Source organism: Panthera tigris, chromosome A2 (genome assembly GCF_018350195.1).
Source record: "Panthera tigris isolate Pti1 chromosome A2, P.tigris_Pti1_mat1.1, whole genome shotgun sequence".
Taxonomy (NCBI): domain Eukaryota; kingdom Metazoa; phylum Chordata; class Mammalia; order Carnivora; family Felidae; genus Panthera; species Panthera tigris.
Window position 1 is genome coordinate 109,485,351 of NC_056661.1, and position 25,960 is coordinate 109,511,310.

The 25,960-nt window shown below is 34.3% G+C and overlaps 1 protein-coding gene across 13 annotated transcripts in view; it reads right to left on the reverse strand.

The window, feature by feature from the left end:
* Positions 1 to 25,960, reverse strand: part of SNX13 (sorting nexin 13) — a 134,671-nt gene that overhangs the window by 15,671 nt on the left and 93,040 nt on the right. For all 13 annotated transcript variants that reach the window (XR_006211493.1, XM_042967838.1, XM_042967778.1 and 10 more), the window contains 5 exons: positions 24,546 to 24,583; positions 19,998 to 20,067; positions 15,557 to 15,696; positions 4,120 to 4,227; positions 1,849 to 1,959 (listed from right to left, as the gene is read on the reverse strand). Coding sequence is in view for 12 of the 13 variants with exons in the window: in XM_042967838.1 (XP_042823772.1) it covers positions 1,849 to 1,959; positions 4,120 to 4,227; positions 15,557 to 15,696; positions 19,998 to 20,067; positions 24,546 to 24,583 (467 nt within the window). In the remaining variant the exon portion in view is untranslated. The remainder of the gene's footprint in view (positions 1 to 1,848; positions 1,960 to 4,119; positions 4,228 to 15,556; positions 15,697 to 19,997; positions 20,068 to 24,545; positions 24,584 to 25,960) is intronic.

Below are 25,960 nucleotides of genomic sequence, written 5' to 3' on the forward strand. Positions count from 1 at the left end.
CACAAACAAACACACACACACACACACACACACACACACACACACACACACAGATGCTACTATGGTTGATAAAAAAGAATTGGGTAGGGGAGCCTGGGGGGCTCAGTCGGTTGAGTGTCTCACTTCAGCTCAGGTCATGATCTCACGGTCTGTGGGTTCGAGCCCCACGTTTGGCTCTCTGCTGTCAGAGCCTGGAGACTCAGATTCTTTGTCTCCCTCTCTCTCTGCCCCTCCCCTGCTCGCACTCAGTCTCTGTCTCATTCTCTCTTTTTTTTTTTTTTTTTAACGTTTATTTATTTTTGAGACAGAGAGAGACAAAGCATGAACGGGGGAGGGTCAGAGAGAGGGAGACACAGAATCCGAAACAGGCTCCAGGCTCCGAGCTGTCAGCACAGAGCCCGACGTGGGGCTCGAACCCACGGACCACGAGATCATGACCTGGGCTGAAGTCGGCCGCTCAACTGACTGAGCCACCCAGGCACCCCTGTCTCATTCTCTCTTAAAAATAAAATAAAAAAAAATTTTTAAAAGAATTGGGTAGATCTGATGTAATGTTTCTTTTATCTCAAAAAAACTGTCATCAATTCATTAGTTTATCTTAAAATTGATACAATCTTAAGAGAGCATATAAGGTAAACATCAAAAAGACGGAACACTAGAAGGAATCTCTACTGACAATAAAACTATTCAGAGTTGAAATTTCCACTCAATCATGTCAATCATGAAATACAATGACAATCCCACCACATCCCCTCCTTCCGACATTGTAAGGTACATAATATGGAGCTTGTTATTATAACACTCCACTTAAAAATCTTAACATCCACTTGGACATTAAGACCTAACACCCTAGAGAAATCATAAAAGTTCTGATGCTTAATTTTTACTTATTTTGTACCAATTTCTTCATCTTCTAAAAAAAAAAAAAAAAGAGTCTTTTCGGTGGGGGTGGGGGGAAGGAGTGGCAGGGAGGTTGTGGGTTTTGTTTTGTTTTTCATTTTGAAATAATCTGAGACTTCTAAAAAGTTGCAAGAGTATATAGAGTTCCTGCACATTATTCACCCAGCTTTCCCGAGTGCTGTGACTTCTCCTGTTATTACTGCCACTACTACTACTAAGAACCAACATTCATTCCGAGGTTACTGATGTACCAGGTGCTATAACACAAGGAGTATCACATTTGATTCGTACAACGCTTCAAAATGAGAACGTCTTCATTACTTGAGAAAACTAAAGGACCAAAAGGTGAAGTAACATATTCCAAGTCATAGCTAGTAAATGGGAGAGTAAGGAGTTAAACCAAAGACTAATTCCAAAGTCTGTATTCTCACCTACTAAACAATCTTGCCCAATTTCGGTAGTCATTTATTGTCTTAACCTACCATCTAATTCCAAGTGTACAGCTCATATTCTTTGAAAGGCATTTAAAATAATAACGTTTTCACTCAAGGGACATAAATACTTTCGGGAACATAAACTATTTAACATTTTTTCTTACCCTTATTCCATGTATAAGACATTTCCTCCCAGTAAAAGTTCCTTCTCAAGTTATTGAAAAGCTTGTGACCTATCTCAGGTAAACCTTCCTTATTGCATTATTTCAAAAAATCTTTTTTCTTTTTTCAAGCTCCTGTTAGACTTTAATCTACATGTAAAAACAGGAGTTTATACTTATTAGGAATACCTATCAATAGTAAGTTTACTAATGCATAGAAGATAAACATGCCACGAAGTATTTAAGAAAATTTTCTGGTTTTAAAACATACATATACAAATTTATTTTGTTTTATTTAAAAAGAAAGTATGAAAACGGACCTATAAAGAAAACCAGTGTAATAGTCTGCTTACCTTGCGAGCAAAATCCCCTTTCCCTTTACTGTAGGCTTTGTTCTCAAGGAAATCATACACATAGTGAGCCAAAGCTGGGGATGCTTTCATCATTTCAGGAGTTAGTAGTAACTAACAGGAAAAAAATGGTATCTTATATTGATATGGTACTGGAAATTTATTCCTGTCTATAATTTTATCTGCTAGAAAGTTAAGAATATACAGAATTTTAATTCTGTGCTTTAAAAAACACAATTATACAGTTTATAAATAAAGTCATCAATAATTCTATTATCATTAACAGTTTGGTGCCTATTTTTCTCATTGTGCTATTTTTGACTTTCAGTGCATCTAATGTCAAAGCTGTCCGAATGGATTTACCACAGTAGTCCTCCCTCTCCATACCTGTGATAAAGTTTAACTTATAAATCAGGCACAGTAAGAGATTACCAACAGCTAAAAATAGAACAATTCTAATAAACTCTAACAAAAGTTGTGTGAATGTGGTCTCTCTCTCAAAATATCTTACTGTCTCCATCCTTTTTGTGATGGTAAGAGATGATAAAATGCCTACATGATTAGATGAGGTGAAGTGAATGACAATATGCGTGTGACATAGTATCAGGCTACTAATGACCTTCTGACAATTCGTCAGAAGGACGATCTCTGCTTCTAGACCACAGCTGGCCATAGATAACAAACCACAGAAAGCAAAACCATGGATAAGGGGAGACTCCAGTAGTCCATTTTCAGGCTTTACAGTTTATACTATAAAGATCCACAACAGTAAACTTTTATGTTATTCACATTCTAATTCTAATGTTAATATTAATAGAAAGTACATAAAATAATCCAAATAAAAACTCTGAAGCACCATAAAGAAGCACGAAAACAAAATACGGCCTTCACAACTGTTAATGACATAACCTACTACTTAGTTCCTTCAGTGGAAGGTTTTGACATACATTGAGTTCATTAGATACAATATATACGGTACAGCCACTTTTAAAAGATTCATTTAAGGAGCCAGACTTGGAAGAAGGTAGTTATCTTCTATATCTAATAATTGATATAGATTTTTACACAATTAAAGCTAGTACATTAAAAAAATCAAAATGTTTGACAAGAGTCATACCAATCATTTCTGACGTTCAGTTTTAAGTCAGAAGACAAAGGTAAATAGTAAGAGATTATATGTTTTTACTATCCTTTCAGGAAATAATAATGCCATGGAATTACAATTATGGTTATAAATAAACCAAACTGAACTTATAAATGCTTTTATAAATGTGTAAGAGAGAGAGAAACTTTCCCAACAAAATATCCAGTATAGCATTAGCTAAGTTTCACTAAATACTAAGGCAGGGTCAGTAAACCTTTCATAAAGGTTCATATAGTAATTATTTCAGGTTTGTGGCCCACTGTGTTTGCTGAAACTACTCAACTCTGCTGTAGTAATGTAAAAGCAGTAACAGACGATAATAAACTAAATGGATAGCTGTTTTCTAATAAAACTTAATAAAACATGTGGTGAGCTAGATTTGGTCTGTAGTCTGCCATTTGCTGATCCTTGTTCTAGAGGATGGAGTGGGGATCTAAATAATAGAACATTATATACCTGGGCTGAGGCTGGGTCTACTAGTAAACCTTTGCAAATTATTCATTGGAATAAAGAACTATAATGTAGTATCATTATTATATCTGGCATCTGGGTACCCATGTCTAAAACAAAGTTACTTCGGGGAGTCCTAACAGCTCATGAGGTAAGTAACTTGTGAGACAAATTTTGTTATTTCATGACAGAAATCTGTAAATCTAAAATACTACATGTCAGAAACAGTCCCTTGAATCTATTCCTCTCTTGAACTATCCTACAATTTTAGAAGCCTTAGACTCATTATGGACCATAGGAAGCATTTATCAGGAATGAAAATCTGCTAGCTTTGGATACACCTTGAAGAGCTACTATCCACTGAATTGGAAACATTAAACTGTTTGGTGTACCATCAAACACCTAGACTTTACAGTAATGTAGAAAAGATAGGTGTATGCGTCTAACCCTGAACACACAAAATCCTGATCACTCAGTGTCTAGAAAACTTCTTCGTCAATAAACAGAGAAATAATGTTGATAAATTACTGAGCAGACTGCATGTCACATTGGACATGCTACTCAAAGGTGGTATTCTATTCCACTATTATATTAAAACATTACTTAATAAAGAAAAATCTACTATATCTATACGCTATATTAAAATAAAAATCCATGAGTAATAATAAACAAGGACTTACCTGCAAATATGCATTTAGATCCTTTTTTCTCTTTTCTAAAAAATCTCTATCCATATTATTAAACGTCTTTTTACCAGGAAGCTTCAATATGCTTGACAGATTTTCAAACTAGAAGATAAAATACATTCAATAATTTTAGTTTTCTAGAAAAAAAGTATTTTCCAAATAACAATCCTCTATTTATCAAAAGCATCTTTAACAGATTCTTTTGCAATGCATTATACTAAGCAAAAATAAGAAAATATGTCCAAAACACAGTAGTAATGCTATTTATTAATAAAGGAGTATTTTCAATTAAGAATGACAAACATGAATAACTAATAAAGATGGGTGATGTCCACATGGGATTTCATTTTAAAACTCCCAATTTTGTTCAGAATTATCAATACTAAAAGGTTTTAAAAGTGTTTTCTTTAACATTTTGACTTACGAATAAAGTATTAGCAAATATATTTTTAATGATCAAAGATCCATGAGTTTCTGGCTCTTTAAGAAATCTAACAAATCTTTTTTACTATTAATGACTTTAAATCAGTTAATCATTGTAATAGCTATTAAAAACAAAAGGTAATTTCAAAATACAGATTGCAATTATACTACAACTCTGTATATAAACAATTATAGTGTAACACTGACACTTCTTCCCCACCAAACACATGAGAAATGAACTCACAGATTACTAAGAAAAAGTCTAAGAGCCATTAATATGTATCTTATCTTTATAAGGCCACAAACACAAAGTATACACCCTCTAAGTCTAGCATTTATAGACTTAACATTTAGGCACACCTTCAAAGATCCACATATACAGTACTCTGCTGTGCCTTGCTAAAGCACAAATTTTAACTGTACCAGGGGCTAACAGAGTGTAAGAGCAAAGTCATTTAGCTAGTGACTAAGCCTGGCCAGCAGTCTAGTAATTGAAATTTCAATTAATTTCAATTAGTGTCTTTCCCATGTGATACATGTCCTGAAGTGAAACAAACTTTCTAAAACCATTCTTTGTTTAAAAACATCAACAATAATGGATCTATAGAGAAAATTCATTCCTGGTGCAGAGATTAAAGAGGAAATGAAAAGATGCAGGATGATCTATATCTCCAACAGAAAGATTCAGATAATTTATTTTATTTTTCAATATTTATTTATTTTTGGGAGTGCAAGTGGGGGAGGGGCAGAGAGAGGGGAACAGAGGATTCAAAGCAGGCTCTGCGCTGACAGGCTGACAGCAGTGAGTATATGCAGGGCTCGAACCCACGAGCCGCGAGTTCATGACCTGAGCTAAAGTCAGCCTCAACCGACTGAGTCACTCAGGTATCCCATTCTGATAAATTTTTAAATGGAATGGCAAATCAGATAGTTGCTTGACACTATAATGTGAATAAGTTCATTGTATGTTATACATGAAAGGTAAAGGCAACTCTTTTGCCTCAACAAAGGCAACCTCCCCCCCAAAAAAATCAACAACAACAACAACAACAACAAAAACAAAAAAAGGAAACATGCAATTTACAGGGAAAATGTTATGCTGGAGTGATATTCATAAATTTGTTTGGCCACAACAGTATTAAAATAGGTCCTCATTAGATCAAATGTCCAGTGGAGAGCTCCTGGTTTTAAGAATTTTTTTTTTTAAAAAATCATACCTTATGGAAATAAATTTATTTTTTCAAGGTGTCCTAAAAATATTTAATTTTCCAGAATATTACTTATCTACATTATCCTAAACTACTGATTTATTTTTAATATAATTTATTGTCAAATTGGTTTCCATATAACACCCAGTGCTCAGCCCAACAAGTTCCCTCCTCAATGCCCATCACCCACTTCCCCTCTCCCCCAACCTCTCAGCAATCCTTAGTTTGTTCTCAGTATCCAAGAGTCTCTTATGGTTTGCTTCCCTCCCTGTAACTTTTTTTTCCCCCTTCCCCTCCCCCATGGTCTTCTGTTCAGTGTCTCAAGATCCACCTATGAGTGAAAACATATGGTATCTTTCTCTGGGTGATTTATTTCACTTAGGATAACACTCTCCGGTTCCATCCACATTGCTACAAAAGGCCATATTTCATTCTTTCTCATTGCTACATAGTATTCCATTATACATATAAACCACATCTTCTTTATCTGTTCGTCAGCTGATGGACATTTAGGCTCTTTCTCTAATTTAGCTATTGTTGAAAGTGCTGCTATAAACATTAGGGTATATGTGTCCCTATGCATCAGCACTCCTGTATCCCTTGGGTAAATTCCTAGCAGTGCTATTGCTGGGTCATAGGGTAGATCTATTTTTAATTTTTTGAGGAAACTCCACACTGTTTTCCAGAGCGGCTGCACCAGTTTGCATTCCCACCAACAGTGCAAGAGGGTTCCCATTTCTCCACATACTCGCCAGCATCTATAGTCTCCTGATTTGTTCATTTTAGCCACTCTGACTCTCAGTGTGGTTTTGATTTGTATTTCCCTGATGGGGAGCGACGTTGAGCACCTTTTCATGTGTCTGTTGACCATCTGGATGTCTTCTTTGGAAAAGACTCTATTCATGTCTTCTGCCCATTTCTTCACTGGATTATTTGTTTTTCGGGTGTGGAGTTTGGTGAGTTCTTTATAGATTTTGGATACCAGCCCTTTATCCGGTATGTCATTTCCAAATATCTTTTCCCATTCTGTCAGTTGCCTTTTAGTTTTGTTGACTGTTTCTCTTGCAGTGCAGAAGCTTTTTATCGTCATGAGGTCCCAACAGTTCATTTTTGCTTTTAATTCCCTTACCTTTGGAGATGTCTCGAGTAAGAACCTGCAGTGGCTAAGATAAAAGAGGTTTTTTCCTGCTTTCTCCTCTACGGTTTTGATGGTTTCCTGTCTCACATTTAGGTCCTTTATCCATTTTCAGTTTATTTTTGTGTATGGTGCAAGGAAGTGGTCTAGTTTCATTCTTCTCCATGTTGCTGTCCAGTTCTCCCAGCATTATTTGCTAAAGAGGCTGTCTTTTTTCCATTGGACACTCTTTGCTGCTTTGTCAAAGATTAGTTAGCCATACATTTGTGGGTCCAATTCTGGAGTCTCTATTCTATTCCACTGGTCTATGTGTCTGTTTTTGTGCCAATACTATATGGTCTTGATGATAACAGCTTTGTAGTAGAGGCTAAAGTCTGGGATTGTGATGCCTCCCACTTTGGTTTTCCTCTTCAATATTACTTTGTCTATTTGGGGTCTTTTGTGGATCCATACAAATCTTAGGATTGTTTGTTCTAGCTTTGAAAAGAATGCTGGTGCAATTTTGATTGGGATTGCACTGAATGTGTAGATTGCTTTGGGTAGTATTGACATTTTAACAATATTTATTCTTCCAATCCATGAGGATGGAATGTTTTCCCATTTCTTTGTGTCTTCTTCAATTTCCTTCATAAGCTTTCTATAGTTTTCAGCATACAGATCTTTTACATCTTTGGTTAGGTTTATTCCAAGGTATTCTATGGTTCTTGGTGCAACTGTAAATGGGATCAGTGTCTTTATTTCTCTTTCTGATGCTTAATTACGGGTGTATAAAAATGCAACCAATTTCTGTACATTGATTTTGTACCCTGAGACTTTGCCGAATTCATGGTATCAGTTCTAGCAGACTTTTGGTGGAATCTGTCAGGTTTTCCACATAGAGTATCATGTTGTCTGCGAAAGGTGAAAAGTTTGACTTCATCTTTCCCAATTTCGATGCCTCTGCATTTTGTTGTCTGATTGTTGATGTTAGGACTTCCAACACTATGTTAAACAACAGTGGTGAGAGTGGACATCCCTGTCACGTTCCTGATCTCAGGGGGAAAACTCTCAGTTTTCCCCACTGAGGATGATATTAGCTGTGGGCTTTTCATAAATGTTTTTAAATTTTTTTTCTTTAACATTTATTTATTATTGAGAGACGCAGAGTGTGAGCAGGGGAGGGGTAGAGAGAGGGGGAGACACAGAATCTGAAGCAGGCTCCAGGCTCTGAGCTGTCAGCACAGAGCCCAACATGGGGCTTGAACTCACAGACTGCAAGATTGTGACCTGAGCCGAAGTCGGTCGCCCAACCGAGCCACCCAGGCACCCCAGCATAAATGGCTTTTATGATGTTTCTATCCCGACTTTCTTGACGATTTTTATCAAGAAAGGATGCTGTATTTTGTCAAATACTTTTTTGCATCTATTGACAGAATGATATGGTTCTTTTCTTTTATTAATGATTGATTTGTGAATGTTGAACCAGCCCTGCAGCCCAGGAATGAATCCCACTTGATCATGGTGAGTAATTCTTTTTATATGCTGTTGAATTCGATTTGCTAGTATCTTGTTGAGAATCTTTGCATCCATATTCATCCGGGATATTGGCCTGTAGGTCTCCTTTTTTATGGGGTCTCTGTCTGGTTTGGGAATCAAAGTAATGCTGGCTTCATAGAATGAGTCAGGAAGCTTTCCTTCCATTTCTATTTTTTGGAACAGCTTGAGAATATTAGCAGATATTAATAATATATATATTATAATATTATATATATTATTATATTATATATAATTATATATATTATTATATAATATATAAATTATAATAAAGCAGATATTAACTATGCTTTAAATGTCTGGTAGAATTCCCCTTGGAAGTCATCTGGTCCAGGACTCTTATTTGTTGGGAGATTTTTGGTAAGTGATTCAATTTCTTCACTAGTTATGGGCCTGTTCAAATTTTCTATTTCTTCCTGTTTGAGTTTTGGTACTGTATGGGTGTTTAGGAATTTGTCCAATTTCTTCCAGGTTGTCCGGTTTGTTGGCATATAATTTTTCATAGTATTCCTTGGTAATTGCTTGTATTTCTAAGGGATTGGGTGTAATAAATCCATTTTCAATTGTGATTTTATCTATTTGGGTCCTCTCTCTTTTCTTTTTGCGAAGCCTGGCTAGAGGTTTATTAATTATGTTTATCTTTTCAAAAAACCAACTCTTGGTTTAATTGATCTGTTCTACTGTTTTGTTTTGTTTTTGTGATTCTATATTGTTCATTTCTGCTCTGATCTTTATTATTTCTCTTCTTCTGCTAGGTTTGGGGTGTCTTTGTTGTTCTGCTTCTAGTTCCTTTAGGTATGCTGATAGATTCTGTATTTGGGATCTTTCTTATTTCTCAAGATAGGCCTGGATTGCAATGTATTTTCCTCTTAGGACTGCTTTTGCTGCATCCAAAAGAGTTTGGATTGTTGTATTTTCATTTGCATTTGTTTCCATATATTTTTTAATTTCTTCTCTAATTGCCTGGTTGACCTATTCGTTCTTTAGCAGGATGTTCTTTAACCTCCATGCTTCTGTAGGTTTTCCAGACTTTTTCCTCGGGTTGATTTCAAGTTTCCTAGCATTGAGATCTCAAAGTGCGCATGGTATGATCTCAATTCTTTTATATTTACTGAGGGCTGTTTTGTGACCCATTATGTGGTCTGTCTTGGAGAATGTGCCATGTGCACTCGAGAAGAAAGTATATTCTGCTGCTTCGGGATACAGAGTTCTAAATGTATCTGTCAAGTCCATCTGGTCCAATGTATCGTTCAGGGCCATTGTTTCTTTACAGATTCTCTGTCTAGATGATCTGTCCAGTGCTGTAAGTGGAGTATTAAAGTCCCCTGCAATTACCACATTCTTATCAATAAGGTTGCTTATGTTTGTGATTAATTGTTTTACATATTTGGGTGCTCCTGCATTCGGTGCATAGACATTTATAATTGTTAGCTCTTCCTGATGGATAGACCCAGTAATTATTATATAATGCCCTTCACCTCTCGTTACAACCTTTTTTAAAGTCCAGTTTGTCTGATATAAGTATGGCTACTCCAGCTTTCTTTTGATTTTCACTAGGATGATAGATAGCTCTCCATCCCCTCACTTTCAATCTGAAGGTGTCCTCAGATCTAAAATGAGTCTCTTGTAGACAGCAAATAGATGGGTCTTGTTTCTTTATCCATTCTGATACGCTATGTCTTTTGATTGCAGCATTTAGTACACTTGCATTCAGTGTTATTATTTAAAGATATGCGTTTAGAGTCATTGTGTTATCTGCAGGTTTCATGCTTGTAGTGATGTCTCTGGTACTTTGTGGTCCTTGCAACATTTCACTCACAGAATCCCCTTTAGGATCTCTTGTACGGCTGGTTTATTGGTGATGAATTCTTTCAGTTTTTGTTTGGGAAAATCTTTCTCTCCTTCTATTCTGAATGACAGGCTTGCTGGACAAAGGATTCTTGGCTGCATATTCTTCCTGTTCATCACACTGAAAATTTCCTGCCACTCCTTTCTGGTCTGCCAATTTTCAGTGGATAGGTCTGCTACTACCCTTATATGTCTACCCTTGTATGTTAAGGCCTGTTTATCAGAATCCTCTCTTTATCCTTGTATTTTGCCAGTTTCCCTATGATACGTGGTGCAGAAGATTGATTCAAGTTTCGTCTGAAGGGAGTTCTCTGTGCCTCTTGGATTTCAATGCCTGTTTCCTTCCCCACATTGGGACATTCTCAGTTACGATTTGTTCGTAACACCTTCAGCCCCTTTCTCTCTCTTCTTCTGGAATTCCTATGATACAGTCATTGTTCCGTTTCATTGAATCACTTAGTTCTCTAATTCTCCCCTCATAATCCTAGATTTTTTTTCTCTTTTTCCATAATTTTATCTTCTAATTCACCTATTCTCCCCTCTGTCTCTTCAGTTCACACTGTGGCCACCTCCATTTTATTTTGCACCTCATTATAGCACTTTTTAAATTCATGATAACTCTTGATCTCTGTGGCAATAGATTCCTAAATTCTTGTTCAGTTATGTTGCTTGTATCTGTTTTGATCAATTTTTTAGCTGTCATTTCTTCCTGGAATTTGATGAGAATTCTTCCATTGCATTATTTTGGCTAGTTTTCTGTCCCTTATGAGTTTTAAAAGCTTGTCATGTGTGCTCTACATCTGCGAGCACTGCTATGTTAAAGGGGGTCATACACTGTCCAGGGTCTGGCCCTTCAGGAAGTGTTTTGTGGAGAGTGTTACTTTCTCTCTGTTGTTGTGACTTTGGTTATTTTATTTCCCTACTCGTAATGATGTTTTGGACCCTCCACCAGGTATGGTTTAATTTTTTCCTTGAAATAGCCCTATGGCCCCTCAGGTTGTCCTGGTTTCTCCCTGGTAAACTTAGTTTCTTTTCCTCCCAGACTCTTGGGGTTCAAAGTCCTTTGGCTTCAGCCCTTCTTTGTTTGAGAGACATGGGAAGTACAGATTCCCCTACGTCTCAGCCATGTTGGCCACCCACCTCTCCTAAACTACTGATTTAATTTTACAGAATACATACTTTATTCTACTATTACAAGTACGTTATGGGTGAAGTGTACTGCGCTCCCAAGTTCAGATGCTGAGTCTTTAACCCCTAGTACTTCAGAATGGGGTTATATATGCAGACAGGGACTTCAGCGAGGGAATTAAGTAAAACAAAGCCCTCAGGGTGGGTGTAATCTAATATGACTGGTATCATTATAAGAGGAGGAAATCTGAACACGCAAAGAGAAAAGAGACACCAGGGACGTGAGCACACACAGAAAAGGCCATGTGAGGCCATATTAAGAAAGGCATCCATTTGACAGCCAAAGAGAGATATTTCAGGAAAAAAACAAATTTACCAACACCTTGATGTTGGACTTCTAACCTCCAGAACTGCAAGAAAATTATTTTTATTGTTTAAGCCACTTAGTCTATGATATTTTGTTATGATAGCCCTGGCAAATTAATACATCAAGGGAATAACAGTATGCAATAAAACAACAATTTATTTTGGGGGTGCCTGAGAGGCTCAGTTGGTTAAGTGTCTGACTTCAGCTCAGGTTATGACCTTGTGGTTTGTGAGTTCAAGCATCACATCGAGCTCTGTGCTGACGGCTGAGTCTGGAGCCTGATTCAGATTCTGTGTCTACCTCTCTCTCTGCCCCTCCTCTACTTGCTCTCTCTCTCTCTGTCAAAAATAAACATTAAAAAGAAATTTTTTTAATTTCAGAAACTTTAAATTATTAAATGTTGTTAATAAAAAGAAATAAATTAAATGCCACAAAAATAGTTATTTTCTTAAAGCCAAGATTATCAAACTCCTTTTTAAACTGTCTAGAACAGAAGCATATAGGACTGATAGTTTTCTCAAATATTGCTATTATAAAAAGAAAAATGGGGAAATTTTATACTCTAATTAAACTTACTATAATCGTGGTATTTTAAAGATTATATTTAAATACAAGGTAAAGGGAGCCCATTCCCTGAAAGGTAATATAATTCTCTCTGCAAAAATTCATGAATGTATTTTTTTTTTTAATATTTATTTTTGAGAGACAGACAGAGTGTGAATGGGAAAGCAGCAGAGAGAGAGGGAGACACAGAATCTGAAGCAGGTTCCAAGCTCTGAGCTGTCAGCACAGAGCCTGACATGAGGCTCAAACCCATGAATGGTGAGATCATGACCTGAGCTGAAGTTGGTCACTTAATGACTGAGCCAGCCAGGTGCCCCCCATTATTTTTTAAATATTTTTAAAATATTTTTTAAACGTTACAAGGATTCAAAATTTGTTTATATCCAAGCACATAAATACTTTTACTCAGTTACCTTAAAGCATACTTAATATTTAAATCACTAGTATTTTATCTGTGCTAATATACAATTCACTCAATATAATACAATTGCACAGTGTCTACTAGAATGTAGGCTCCCAGAGGCAAAGACTAGGTCTGTCTTGCTCACTGTTGTATTCTGAGCACTGAGAACAGTACCAGGCACACAGAAAAAACTCAGTGTGTGTGTATGTGTATATATATATATATATATATATATATATATATATATATATATATGCTGAATAAATAAATGCATAGTTCAGGCCATTTCTAAAATAACGTGATATTTAATATTAATTATTTTCTTTCAATTTTATAAATCTTTATCAATAAAACATCCAATGAGCCTAAAAACATCTGTAAAGAAAATGATAGTATATTTAGACTGGAAAAGCTTACATCACAAAGTTAAGAAAACAAAATCTGTTTTAAAATAATGTTAACACTTGAAGAGCTCTATGGAGTTAAAATTTATTTGTGTCAATAGGTTGTACTGTTACCAACTGATGAATTACTATGAATCACTGCATTTTTCTTCTGCTGTTTTATGAGAGATTTGAGTTTAAAAATATAGATAAGGCAGGGACGCCTGGGTGGCTCAGTCGGTTAAGCGGCCGACTTTGGCTCAGGTCATGATCTCGCGGTCCGTGAGTTCGAGCCCCGCGTCGGGCTCTGTGCTGACAGCTCAGAGCCTGGAGCCTGTTTCAGATTCTGTGTCTCCCTCTCTCTGACCCTCCCCCGTTCATGCTGTCTCTCTCTGTCTCAAAAATAAATAAATGTAAAAAAAAAAAAAAAATTAAAAAAAAATATAGATAAGGCAGAGCTAAAAGGCGAATAGCCTGGGTCTTATTCACAAATGTTCAGCATTTTCCTTAAAGCTACATTTTCACTTAGAAGCTTTGTTTTTAAATTCTTAAGCTCTGTGAGCAATCTAAGTAATCATACACTACTGTGACTTGATAAGAAACACAAAGTCAAAACACATGCACTTTGCCTGCAATGAGCCCTTTTACAAATGACTTCTCTTGGGGCACCTGGGTAGCTCAGTTGTTAACCGACTTTCGCTCAGGTCATGATCTCACAGTTTGTGGATTCAAGCCCTGCATCAGGCTCTGTGCTGACAGCTAACAGCCTGGAGCCTGCTTCAGATTCTGTCTTCTTCTCTCTCTGCCGCTCCCCCATTTGTGCTCGGTCTCTCAAATAAATAAATGTTAAAAAAAAAAAAAAAAGTAATAAAAAATAAAAATGAATTCACTTTATTAATTTCATTGAATTTTTGCTGTATTGTAAAAGGAAATTTCTGTATGCACTGTTCTATTAATGAAGGTTTTTTTTTTTAAAGTATGTTCTTCACTTATAATTGTCAATATGTAAACATAAACATGATATTTACAGTCCTTGCCTAGAATATTTAAATTATGCAGTTATTATTCCTCTTAATAGTAAAAAGTTAACACTATTCAAACAAAGAAAATTTCACATTATTCCAAATTCCCATTGATTTCCAAGTAAATAAAACTACTTAGCAATTCAAATTATTTTAAAATTTATCAGGTTTGGTTGATATATGAGGATGGGAAGAAAGATAATATAAGCTGTGGGATTTTAGACTCTAAAATAGGTAATATTTATAAAATTAAAGCAATTATTTCATCAATGTGGGACAGAAAATTCTTTCACCTCTGCAAAAAAATCAATCTAAGCTGAAGAAACAAACCAAGACAACAAAAACAGAAGAACAGACATGTCCAAAGTTGTTAATTTCCTTATGAATATAATTTAAAATAGTATTTTTCATATGGGCTTCTGGAGTCAACCCTAATCTGGTTTTAATCACTTTTAAGCTATTAATTGTTTATCTCACTCTATTCACAGAGTATTTTAATGAAATGATCATGGTGCCAACCATATTTTTTCCATTATCTTAACTGAAAAAAGATATTTTCTGATTACTCAGATAATACAATGTCATTTCAAAGCTTCTGTCCATTCAGATGTCACCATTAATTATCAGTATTTTTACTGGTTTAAAACCAGCATGTATAGTTAACAAACTTTGAATGAAATCACAGATTCTCACAAGTTACATTCCATAGATCACATATTCCAATTCATGTGATGATGATCTATTTTTTTTTTAAGTTAAGGAAAAAAGTATTTAATAAAAAGTAAAATAGAGAAATAATTCATTTACATTTGTTGTCTTTAAGCGTCCACATACTTCTATAAAACAAGAGGGATGTATTTAGTAAGAATTAAAACATTAATTGGCTAATGTTAAACTTAATTTAGGTTGCGGTTCTTAAAACAACTTAATAGACCAAGGATTTAACTGTTACACTATTGGGTAAGGATACTATTTAAAATAACTATAGCTCTGGATTATATTGTCCAAAATAAAAACACAAAATGCCCTACAGTGATACTCCTCCATATCTTAAACCAAACCCAAATCCCAAAAACCTCTTGCAAAGCACAACACACACACAAACACACACACACACACACACACACACACACACACACGCACACAGTTAGAAAGATACATTCATTATAATTTTCCAAAGCAGACCACTGATATTTTGTCACTAGTCTACAATGGTTATAACTGGTTTAAGACTGATTTACTGGTTAAATGCTCCTAATCATTCTAACATTATGCTGACTATACAAAAATTCTTACCTTACTTCCTTTGGCTCTGCTCATTATCTTAGCATCCTCAGAGCTATTTAGAATCAAACATCAAATCAGGAAACAACAAAAAATGCACAAACTCGAAAATGTACGTTCAGTGGAGGATTACCTGTTCAGTGATCCTCATGTGGAAGTCATGAAAGTCGCTGTAACGGCGATAGGTTTTCCACATCTCCTCGCTGTTAAGACCACGCCGGTGAACAGTGATAGCATATAACGCGTACGTCTTGCCATGATCATTACAAACGCCTGCCACAGCATATGGGTCATAGTCAGCATATACTAGTCATTTCAAACAAAATGAAGAGGAGCAAAACACACACAGAAGAGGAAGATGAAGAACAAAAACAAACAAAAGAACATGAAGTGAAGAAGAATTTGAAATGACAGACTGAGACAAAAGGATGTCACCAAAGGATAAAAGACTCCCATCCTCTGGACTCACATTCACATTATAAGTTCATGATGACACTACTAGCCACACAGTGATACCTACCTACTTCGACTCACTTCCTCAAGAGCTTGTACCTATTCTTAGTATGACACCACACTACCGCCTCATAATGTAACATTATTCTCTACATATTTAATAAAAGAAAAGTAACAGATATAAAATAACAACCTTTGATACTAGCTTTCACTATTCAATTGTACTTCAATTAATATCTCTCCCACCAAACAGAAAGCAAAAGCCAAGAACTACAATTCATGGACTTCTGGCAAGTCTCTTTACTGTTTACAATTATCAAAAATTTATAAATGTAGTTCATTCTGGAGATTTTTTTTTTAAAGACATTTTCCTACACAGCATCCTAGTGAGGTAAACTCAAAACCTGTTCCGATTTTGTACTAAACTTAAGACATTTGTTGTGAATCATTTTCTCTAATTTTCTTTCCTATTTTCCAGTTTCTTTCCTCCTTCTAGTGTTGTATTCTAGATCGTTTCTTCAGGTCTCTACAAGTTTTGAGTCTCTAGTCATCTATATCTGGTCTGATTCTTAATCCATCCACTGACCTCAGTCTCAATTACAGTATTTTTTTCTATGATTTTATTTTGGTTCTTTTGACAAAGTGTTGCATTCTTGCCTTAGCTTTTATCTCTACGAGTGTTTTTAATATCCTCTCAGGCTAGGAGACCCTGTGGTACACAATCACTTGAGGATGGCTATATCTAGACACACCCACGCTGGGAATCAAGACGGGCTTTCAATTTCTTGTGGGTACCATTTCCAGACATGATCTTGGCATTCTTTGTTTTATTCTCTTGACACCAGGCTAAGTTTTTCTAGTTCCTCGTTCCTATTAAGCCACCCTTGGTTACTCTGGGCTTCATGTGAAGTACTAGGTTCCAGCTTACTATGGCCTTAGCTCATCCTGCCACTTCTAAATTTGAGAGACATGAAAATGCTCTCAAAAATCAAAATAGCAGGGGTGCCCGAGTGGCTCAGTTTCAGCTCAGGTCATGATCCCAGAGTCGTGAAATTGAGCCCCACATGGGGCTCCATGCTAAGTACAGAGCCTGCTTAGACTCACTCCCTCTCTCCCTCTCTCTCTCTCCCTCTGCCCTTCTCCCCTACTCGCTCACTCTCTAAAATAAAAAAAAAATCTTTTTTGATTAAAATAAAAAAAAAAATAAAATCAAGATAGAAATGTTTATGCTCCTGTGAGCTCCCTGGCTTCAACTCCACTTTGCTTTCCTAAATTTATTTTTCGTCATGGCCTATGGCACCTGTACATTTCTCCCTGTAGCTATTTTTATTTTACTGTTTTCAGCCTTTCTATGCGTGGAAGGCAGGATTTCCAATAGCACTTTAGACTACCACTTGGCCCACAAGTATAAATTGCTCTTCTAATAATAGATTACATTAATCCATAATTGTGAGGGGAAATAGTGGCTGACTAAATATTTTGTATTTTGTATATAATTAGGCCAAGAAGGGTTTGCATAGCATCTTACTAAATTATTTTAATAGCATGAACGCTAAAAATCCAAACTGGCAAATGCAGTTTGGACAGAAACCTAATCTTTTAGGCTTTCATCAACATTTTTCTAAGATTTTCACTGTCTACTCAGAATTGCCCTTTGTTCCCTTTTTATCTAATATCAATTTCCTGATTTGTCAAAATATAAGATTAGGGATAGACTTTGGTTGCTTCACTCTCTGAGACTTTAGCTCTATGTAACATTATTTATTATCCACTGTTCACTTCTTCCAATGATCCTTCTCACAGAGACCTGTGCAGAACAAACTACACCGAACTTTTTCATCCTATTATAGAACCAGCACCACTCAACAGTTAGCACGGCAATGAGGCAACAGTTTTATCTGTTGTGTTCAAGAGAGGTTTGGTGAAAGAAAACAGAAAGCAGAAGCCTATTAGGCAACAAATCATAACCAACTAGAAGTTAACAAGAGCAAGACTAGGATGGAATAGAAAAGAAACAAAGGGAAGAATGTTAAGAAAGCATTCTAAAAAAGATTTCTCACAAATTGACAGGCAGAGGAGCTCATGACTCGGGTGCATGAACAATAGGAAGAATAGGTTGTGCAGAAGACAAAAAGGTAATTTGATTTTGAAAACAGATAATGAGGCTGCATATATTTATTATAAGATGACGGTGAGATATTACAGTGGAAATAGGTTTTGCTTTCATTAAGACAATGTTACTTATGGCAGGTGATGTACAAGCTACGTGTCACTAATCCAGAATGAGATAAGGAACTAGACCAGAATGTAAATCAAGCTCTCATCACTAAGTACATTGCTGAATTTAGCTAGTAGATTTTAAAGATTTCACAAAGAGAAGTGTTCAGTAGCCCATGGATCACTCCTTGAGAAGCACTTCACTAGAATCTACGTTCTACTTCCTGTAATAAGATGTTAAAAACATAAAATCTAGACTCAGAGACTATGAAGTCTAACTGGTAAAATATTTATTGAACAAACACTAATATATAATGGCTACTCACGTAATTACTAATGTAATTAATTAGTCTCATAACAGCTCTGTGAGGTACACATTATTATTGATCCATTTTATGGATCACAGAAGTTAAGGAACTTGCCAAGTTCACCCAACCATTAGGTGGCAGAGCTGGGACTTGAACCCACGCAAATGGGAAAAAAGTTATGCTCTTAACAACTATATTATGATGCCTCTTTAGTATTTATACTTAAGTTTGTCTGACAGAAATAACAATTTATTAAAAATGCTTTTAGTGCTTCCATACATTTTAAGAAGCTAATAAATACTTTTAAATAAATGGATAAAGGAGCTAGAAAATCAGAATGTTTAGAGAAAAGAAAGATCCACAAAAGAAACATGAACATGAGTATCTTCCTTGAGACATAAAGTATAAGGTCCTCAAGAAAGAAATAAGGACAAATATCGAATATTTGCAGTTTGGAAATATCCTCCCATTTGGAAGACAAACCAACAAAGAAAAGAGAGACTTTCAAAAAGAATTTTACATTTCAGGAAGGAAAATTGAAACAACAGTGAAACAACTATAACAAAAGCTAGAAGGAAAAGCAACAAAACTTCTGGTTTTATTGACAAAGGTGTCATCCAATGACCCTTAAGAGCAGGTAGTGTATGCACCAACTAACTGTAAAGGATAAAAGAACAACTTAGACAGCAATTATAAATAACTTATTTCAGAAATATGGCAGGTAACACAGTGCAAAATGAGATTCTAGCTCCAGTGAGAAGCAAAAGAAAACAGAGATCTTAAAAAAAAAAAAAAAAAAAAAGATGTAAATTATCTTTTAAACTGCATTGGTACTGTAAGATCTCTTTTTAGTACCTAAAACGTAAGCACGAAATTGAACTGAGATACCTCAATATGGTAATATTTCAAATGTAATCTGACAGACATAATCCTGTAATCTAGGAATAGTGAGAGGCTGGACAAGTAAACCACCATTACCTACTACTCACTGGCATTATCTAATAACCCAGTGGCAATGATGTAAATTGATTTTTTTCCTCAGTTCACTAACCATTTTGCATGTATGCTGACTGAGTCACAAAATTTTAGAGGTTTCTCACCTTATCCAAGCATTCCTTAAACTTCTGTAAGCTCCTATACCAAAGTTTCATTAACCCAGTTATCTAGTCTGACTCTGCATTATGAAAAAGATTGAGCTAAAATCTACCCCAAGTGATTTCTTAAGAATTCTGCAGACAGTTATCAGCTAGACACAAACAAGAGGAAAAGACTGGGTTTCAAGTTTATTAGCTATGACAAAATGCTTAGAATTTAAGCTTTTCCAAGTGTTAACAGTAACAACCTTAGAGAAGGAAGATATATAAGTATATTCTAACATACATATAAGGTATCATCAAACATGATACAAAGTATATATCAAACCATATACACAATAAACATTTTAGAAGTTAACAAAAAACAATGCAGAAAAACATGTAACTTAAAAATACGACTATAGAAGAGAAAAATGGTTTGTAAAAATATATGTGGAAAATAATCCAGGTGTAATAATAATCAATAATTTTTAAGCAAAAATTGTACCACAAAGTCTCTTACCAGTGTCTGAAATGTAAGCATGAAGTTGTACTGAGTCATCAGAAGATACATTTGAAAGGTCATCTAACGACTTGGAAAAAAAAATAAATAAATGTATACATTTTTAATTTTATAGGAAAAAAAGTGTTAAAGCATTTTATGTCACATATGCCTTACCCATCTTTGCCCCATGTAATCTTTATATTATTTGTATCCCTCCCCCAACAATAATCCTCTCTATTTATATGAACAAGAGAGAGAAAATCCACAATTAAAAAAACTATAAAACAAAGAAATTCAGAAATCAACTTAGTACATCAGATTATTTCTTCCTTCATTGCTTATCTGCACTTGCTACTTCTTGATTATATTCAATACATGGCAAGAAAAAAATATGGAAAAAATCAGTAGACATATTCTTAACATTTCAATTTTTTAAAATGTACTAGAACCAATTCCTTATTATTTAGCATTTTTATTAATTTAGAAATAATTTTAGATTCCTTATCTAACATGAGAATAATAGTACCTACACATTGGTTACATAAGGATTAAATAAGAAGACATGTAAAACATTTAGTAAGACTGCCTAACACAAAAAGTTATCTATTATTGTGATCTGTATGAAGTGAATCCAGACTCTAAGACAGATTTCAAATAATTTTGAAAAATAATTGCACAAAAATCATTACTGAGTGATTCAAAATGAATCTTTTTTAACTATGGCCTTTGGGTTTAAATTTAAAACTTTTTTGCCTCAGATACATACACCCACACATACCTAGAAGGGAACATAATCACATCATGATAGACTGCAGGAAAGAGTTACCTTGAGCCAATTATATTTATTGTAGTAGTAGTAGTAGTAGTAGTAGTAGTAGTAGTAATAATAATAATAATAATAATAACACCATATTATGTACTTGAAATTACTGAAGGTAAATCTTATATGTTCTTAATATAAAAATGGTAACTATGTGATGTGATAGAGGGGTTAGCTAACCTTATGGTAGTAACCATTATGTAATTATCAAATCAATATGTTGTACGTATTCAACTTATATAATGTTTTATGTCAGTTATAACTCAGTAAAGCTGGAGAAAAATAAACAGCAACAAAAAAGAATTAACTTGAAATTGCTCTCCTCAGAAAGGACTGCTTACAAGCCTGGCCCTTGGATGACAATTGGTGGGAAGGTTCCCACCACTGCCTAACTGCTAAAAGTCATTCATTGTACCTAACCTGTTTGTATAAACAATGTGGTTTATGTTGAACACCCGCTTTCCTTTTGGGAGTCTTGAATTTTAGTATACACTAACCAGAAGTTTGCCTATGTGACCGGCCTCCAATGAAAACCTTGGTCACTTAGTCTCAGATGGGCTTTCTTAGTACCAGCATTTCATATGTGTTGTCACTTTCACTGCTGGGAGAATTAAGTATGTCCCATGAGATTTCCATGGGAGAGGATTCTTGGAAACTTGTATCTGGTTTCCTCTGGACTTTGTCCCATGAGCCTTTTCCTTTTGCTGATTTTGCTTTATATCCTTTGTCTATCATAAATCCTATCTATAAGCATGACTATGCTGAGCCCTGTGAGTCCTCTTAGTAATCACTGAACATCAAAATGGTCTTGGGGACTTCTTGACACACAAACATTATATGGTTCAGAGATCTTACACTTTAAAAACCACAGTATCTGAATGAACTCCGAAGTCTTAACATGATATTACCAATACTACTAAAGAGTCAGTTAAATGACTTAAATGCAGCCATAAATGTGACACAAAGCCATTTAAATTAAGGCAACTGCATTCTAAGGAGAAGGCCAAAATTTATCTACTGAAGACTGATTAAGAGAAGCAAAATATGATAATTCCACACAAATAATCCACAGTATTCCCCTGGTCAAGTCAAGAAGGCGAATCATTTAGTTAAAATGGGGCTTCTCCAGTGATACCCTAAAAGACTTTAGCCAAATCAACTGTTCTTTCTTGTACCTCAGTTTTCCCCATGATGTAATGGCATAATACTTGCTCTACAATTTTGTCAGTTTATAAAGTAAATTATAATGCTTTGAAAAGAAAAAAAGAATCCACTTATTTAAGTGGTCATATGACCAATAGTCAAATATCTTGTTAGAAATATAACATTTGTTTTAATATTACTTTTATATGAAAAAGCTTCAAAGAAAATAGAATTTTCTACAAAATTCAGATTGTTATCTACTACGATCTTCTTCCAATTACAAACTATCACAGAGAATATATAACAATTGTTTTCCAAAAAGTATTATTGTTGTTAATTACTATCATTATTATTATGATTAACCTTTCCTTGTAGGTAACATTTCAACAGCTAAATGCTACTTACTTTAAACATGTTAGCATCTTATACTATGCAACCCAGAAGTTGTTATAGAACTTTGTACATAAATGTCTTTTTAGTACACCTAAAATATACAATTAATAAGTATTATTTTCATTAAATATGATGAAATAATCTATTGAAACATCTCTTAAACACTAGTCACAGGTATAATGCAAATGTAAATATCAAGGAGACTATATAAAATTACAAGTGATGAAATAATATTAATTACAGTCTGATTTAGAATTATAAGTACTATTTAGTAAAAGAAAACTATGATCAAAACAAGTACACTAATGCTGCCCTGAAATAAAACATAGTTTTTGTTCAGTGATCCTTAGGTTAAGATTCTTGAATCTTTGGCAAAAAAAGAAGATCCTTTTTTAAACTACTATGCTAAGTCAAAAACTGAAAATTCAGATTTACTATGATAACCCATACAACTATGATGTCCCTGCTAGAAATGTTTACAATTCATGTGCCAATCTCAATTGAAAAATGAGTAAATCAATACAAATAAATATTTTCTTTGCTTATTATATGGGAAAAAACTATTATGACCTATTTTACAAACTTCAAGCTATTTTTAAAATGGAGCTATCCGCTAACATTTATCTATATGTTGGGATTCCTGGGTGGTGCAGTCAGTTGAGCCCCTGACTCTTGACTTTGGGTCCTGGGATCAGGCTCCCTGCTGATCATGGAGCCTGCCTAAGATATTCTCTCTCTCTCTCTCTCTCTCTCTCTCTCTCTCTCTTTCTCTGTCTTCCCTGCTTTCCTTCTCCCCCCTCTCCCCCATTCACACACACTCTCTTCCTAAAAAAAATAGTAATTTAAAAAATTGTCTATATATTTAAAAAGAATCCAAAAGACTCCACCTACTTAAAAGCTCAAATTTAATAAAATTAAGTGAATAACAAAATACGTCAAGTCATCAACCTCAAGTGTGACCTTTGTCAATCAAGATAGTGTTCTGGTTTCTATCACTATGTGATAAAGAAACTGTTATTTGAAAAAGCATTTATTCCAAATATGGAATAAAGGAAACAAGTATTTGTTACTAGTGTTCATACATTTATACAAACACTACAAATATGAATACCTGAAATTTCAAATGAAGGAAAAGTTTCATTGCATTTAGGCATTTTTTCTATATAATGAACATTATTACTAATACTTTCTTCATGCTCTGGGAGTTATTCCTTCTCGTTATAAGGCTATGGAGTACAACAAAAAAATGGTAGTGATACCAAATGACTTAGGAAAATATTCTAAATGTTACACCACCTCTGACATAACACTATAGCTGACTGCCTTGGTATTTTGTTAAAGGTTATGTAATTTATAGAGTAATAAAACACTCAATATGGTCATTTTAGTAATACAGAAGACAACATAAGATAATGGACCTCTAGACCATTTAGCTATTACAAAAAGTATGAAAGTAGTGTAGCTAGAATGAAAAACAAAGGAAACAATCTCTCCCTAACCCCGCTCCCCATAAACATTGCACTGAAACTTTCATAGAAGATAATATTTCTTCCTAGCAACATTTTATGAAGTAAGTTATTCATGCCAAGGATGGATATATAAAAGAACTGAAATGTTCATTATTTCACACTTTACTATGAATGTATAAAATGCCAATGACAGCTTATATGTTAAAAAATATGTCATTCTTAAACCTGTAATCGTAAGATAAAGTTGCTTAATTTACTATAAGGCTTTATGCTTTTTTTTTATATATACAAAAACCTGAATTTGTTACAGTGTACACTATTAGAAATATCTGGAATTTTTCAGATATCCTAACTAATTTTATATTTCTCTTCTACACACAAAAAGAAAGAGCGTATTTCAATGTACACATTTATATGTCACAAGTTTACTATTCAAAACACCACTGTTCAAAGTCACTTCAAAATACTAAATATTGGGAATGAAAATATGAAATCGATTTTTTATCAAATACAACTGAATTATGCAGGTGTGACTTAAGCACACTCTTATAAGTGAAAATAAATAAATTTCAGAGGCTCTTATATGTGAATTTAACACTTCTTTTAAAGCAAGTAACTTCTTAAAATATTAAAGCATGATCTGAGAGCTTCTAATATATCATTTATTTATGTATGTTATGGCTCACCTTTTATAATATTTTCAAGCCACTTTAATAATTAAGGCACCCTAAGAGTACTTACCAAATTTATGCTTCCTGTAGGAGACCCATTAAAAGATTCTGTGGGAGGGAAAATTCAACTTAGTATACATTAATAACATTTTGGAAAGAGTTGTTTTATCTAAGGTTAAAACGCTAAGAATGAAAGTCACCAAAGCAAAGACTTATTAACAAAAGAGCAGAGAAAACTGTGGTACGGTACTCCCAAACACCTGTTTCCTTAAGTCTCATGGTTTTCCAAGCCAGGTATTTCAGTGAAAATATTTATGTACCTAAGTTGCCCCATCTAAAACATATACCAAAAAAAGGTGTTCATGTATAGGAAAACAATTATTAAATATTTTATTTTCCCATTATCATATGAAGTTGTCTGATACAGTGTAAATATGAGGAAAACAACTGCAGAGTGAAGTCCATTAAGAAAGGTCTCAAGTATTTTGTTAGTTTTTACTGGATTAAGACGTATTACAAATAAAACTTTTCTTTCCTGTGAAGAATAAATAGATTATTAATATAGCTATTATTTCCACTTATTCTTGGCAGATTTGGCTCAAAAACATTGCAACCCTAGGTTCTAAATATCTCACTAATAAAACAAGATATATAAAACTTCATATACAATGCCATTTAATTAAAAAGCAACTAAAATTATTTTTAAACAGTAATGTTAGAGAGCTAAGTCAATTATACATTATTAAAATTAATGTCTTTTCCCTCAGTTTTTTATTCTATATCTGAACACGCGAAGTTATCCATTAAGATGCAACTCTGTTAAAAATACAAATTAATGTATGGCCAAGTAAAATTCATATACAGTTTTAAGTTAAGGTATGGTTTTTAGCACTTAAGAGATTATGAATAAAAGCTACAAGTGAATTTACAAGACTTTGGAAAAGTTCTTACACTATAGGATCAAAAACTACTCCCACAGAATATATTGCTACTATCGCCATTTTAAATTATATATCATTTAGAAGCTCATACAATTAGCTGATTATGATTCAACATATCTTCTTTCATTCTGGGTCATATAGCAAATCCACTTCACAATACTAAGAAATTTCTAAAGTAGATGGAATTAAAATAGACAAAAAAAAAATTCTAATAGTCCTTTCTGGAAATAGCGCTGCTACTTGCTATTCACAGCAGCTTTGTAAAAGATTTTTCAACAGACAGTAAGTACAGATAAACTAAACTTGAGGTTAGCTCCTACAGAAGTACTCTTCAAAAAAAAAAAAAAGTTCCTTAATTATGCAATCAAATCCAGTTAATGGAATATTATTCCAGTTTTAGAAATAAAACCAGAAAGAGTATTAACTAAAACTCCCACAATACTAGACCAACAACCAATATAAAAGTTAACAAAACTCAAACGCAAACTTCTCTAACTGGGTTTCTTAGATTATTTAAAAAGTAATATCTTATTAATGTAGACCA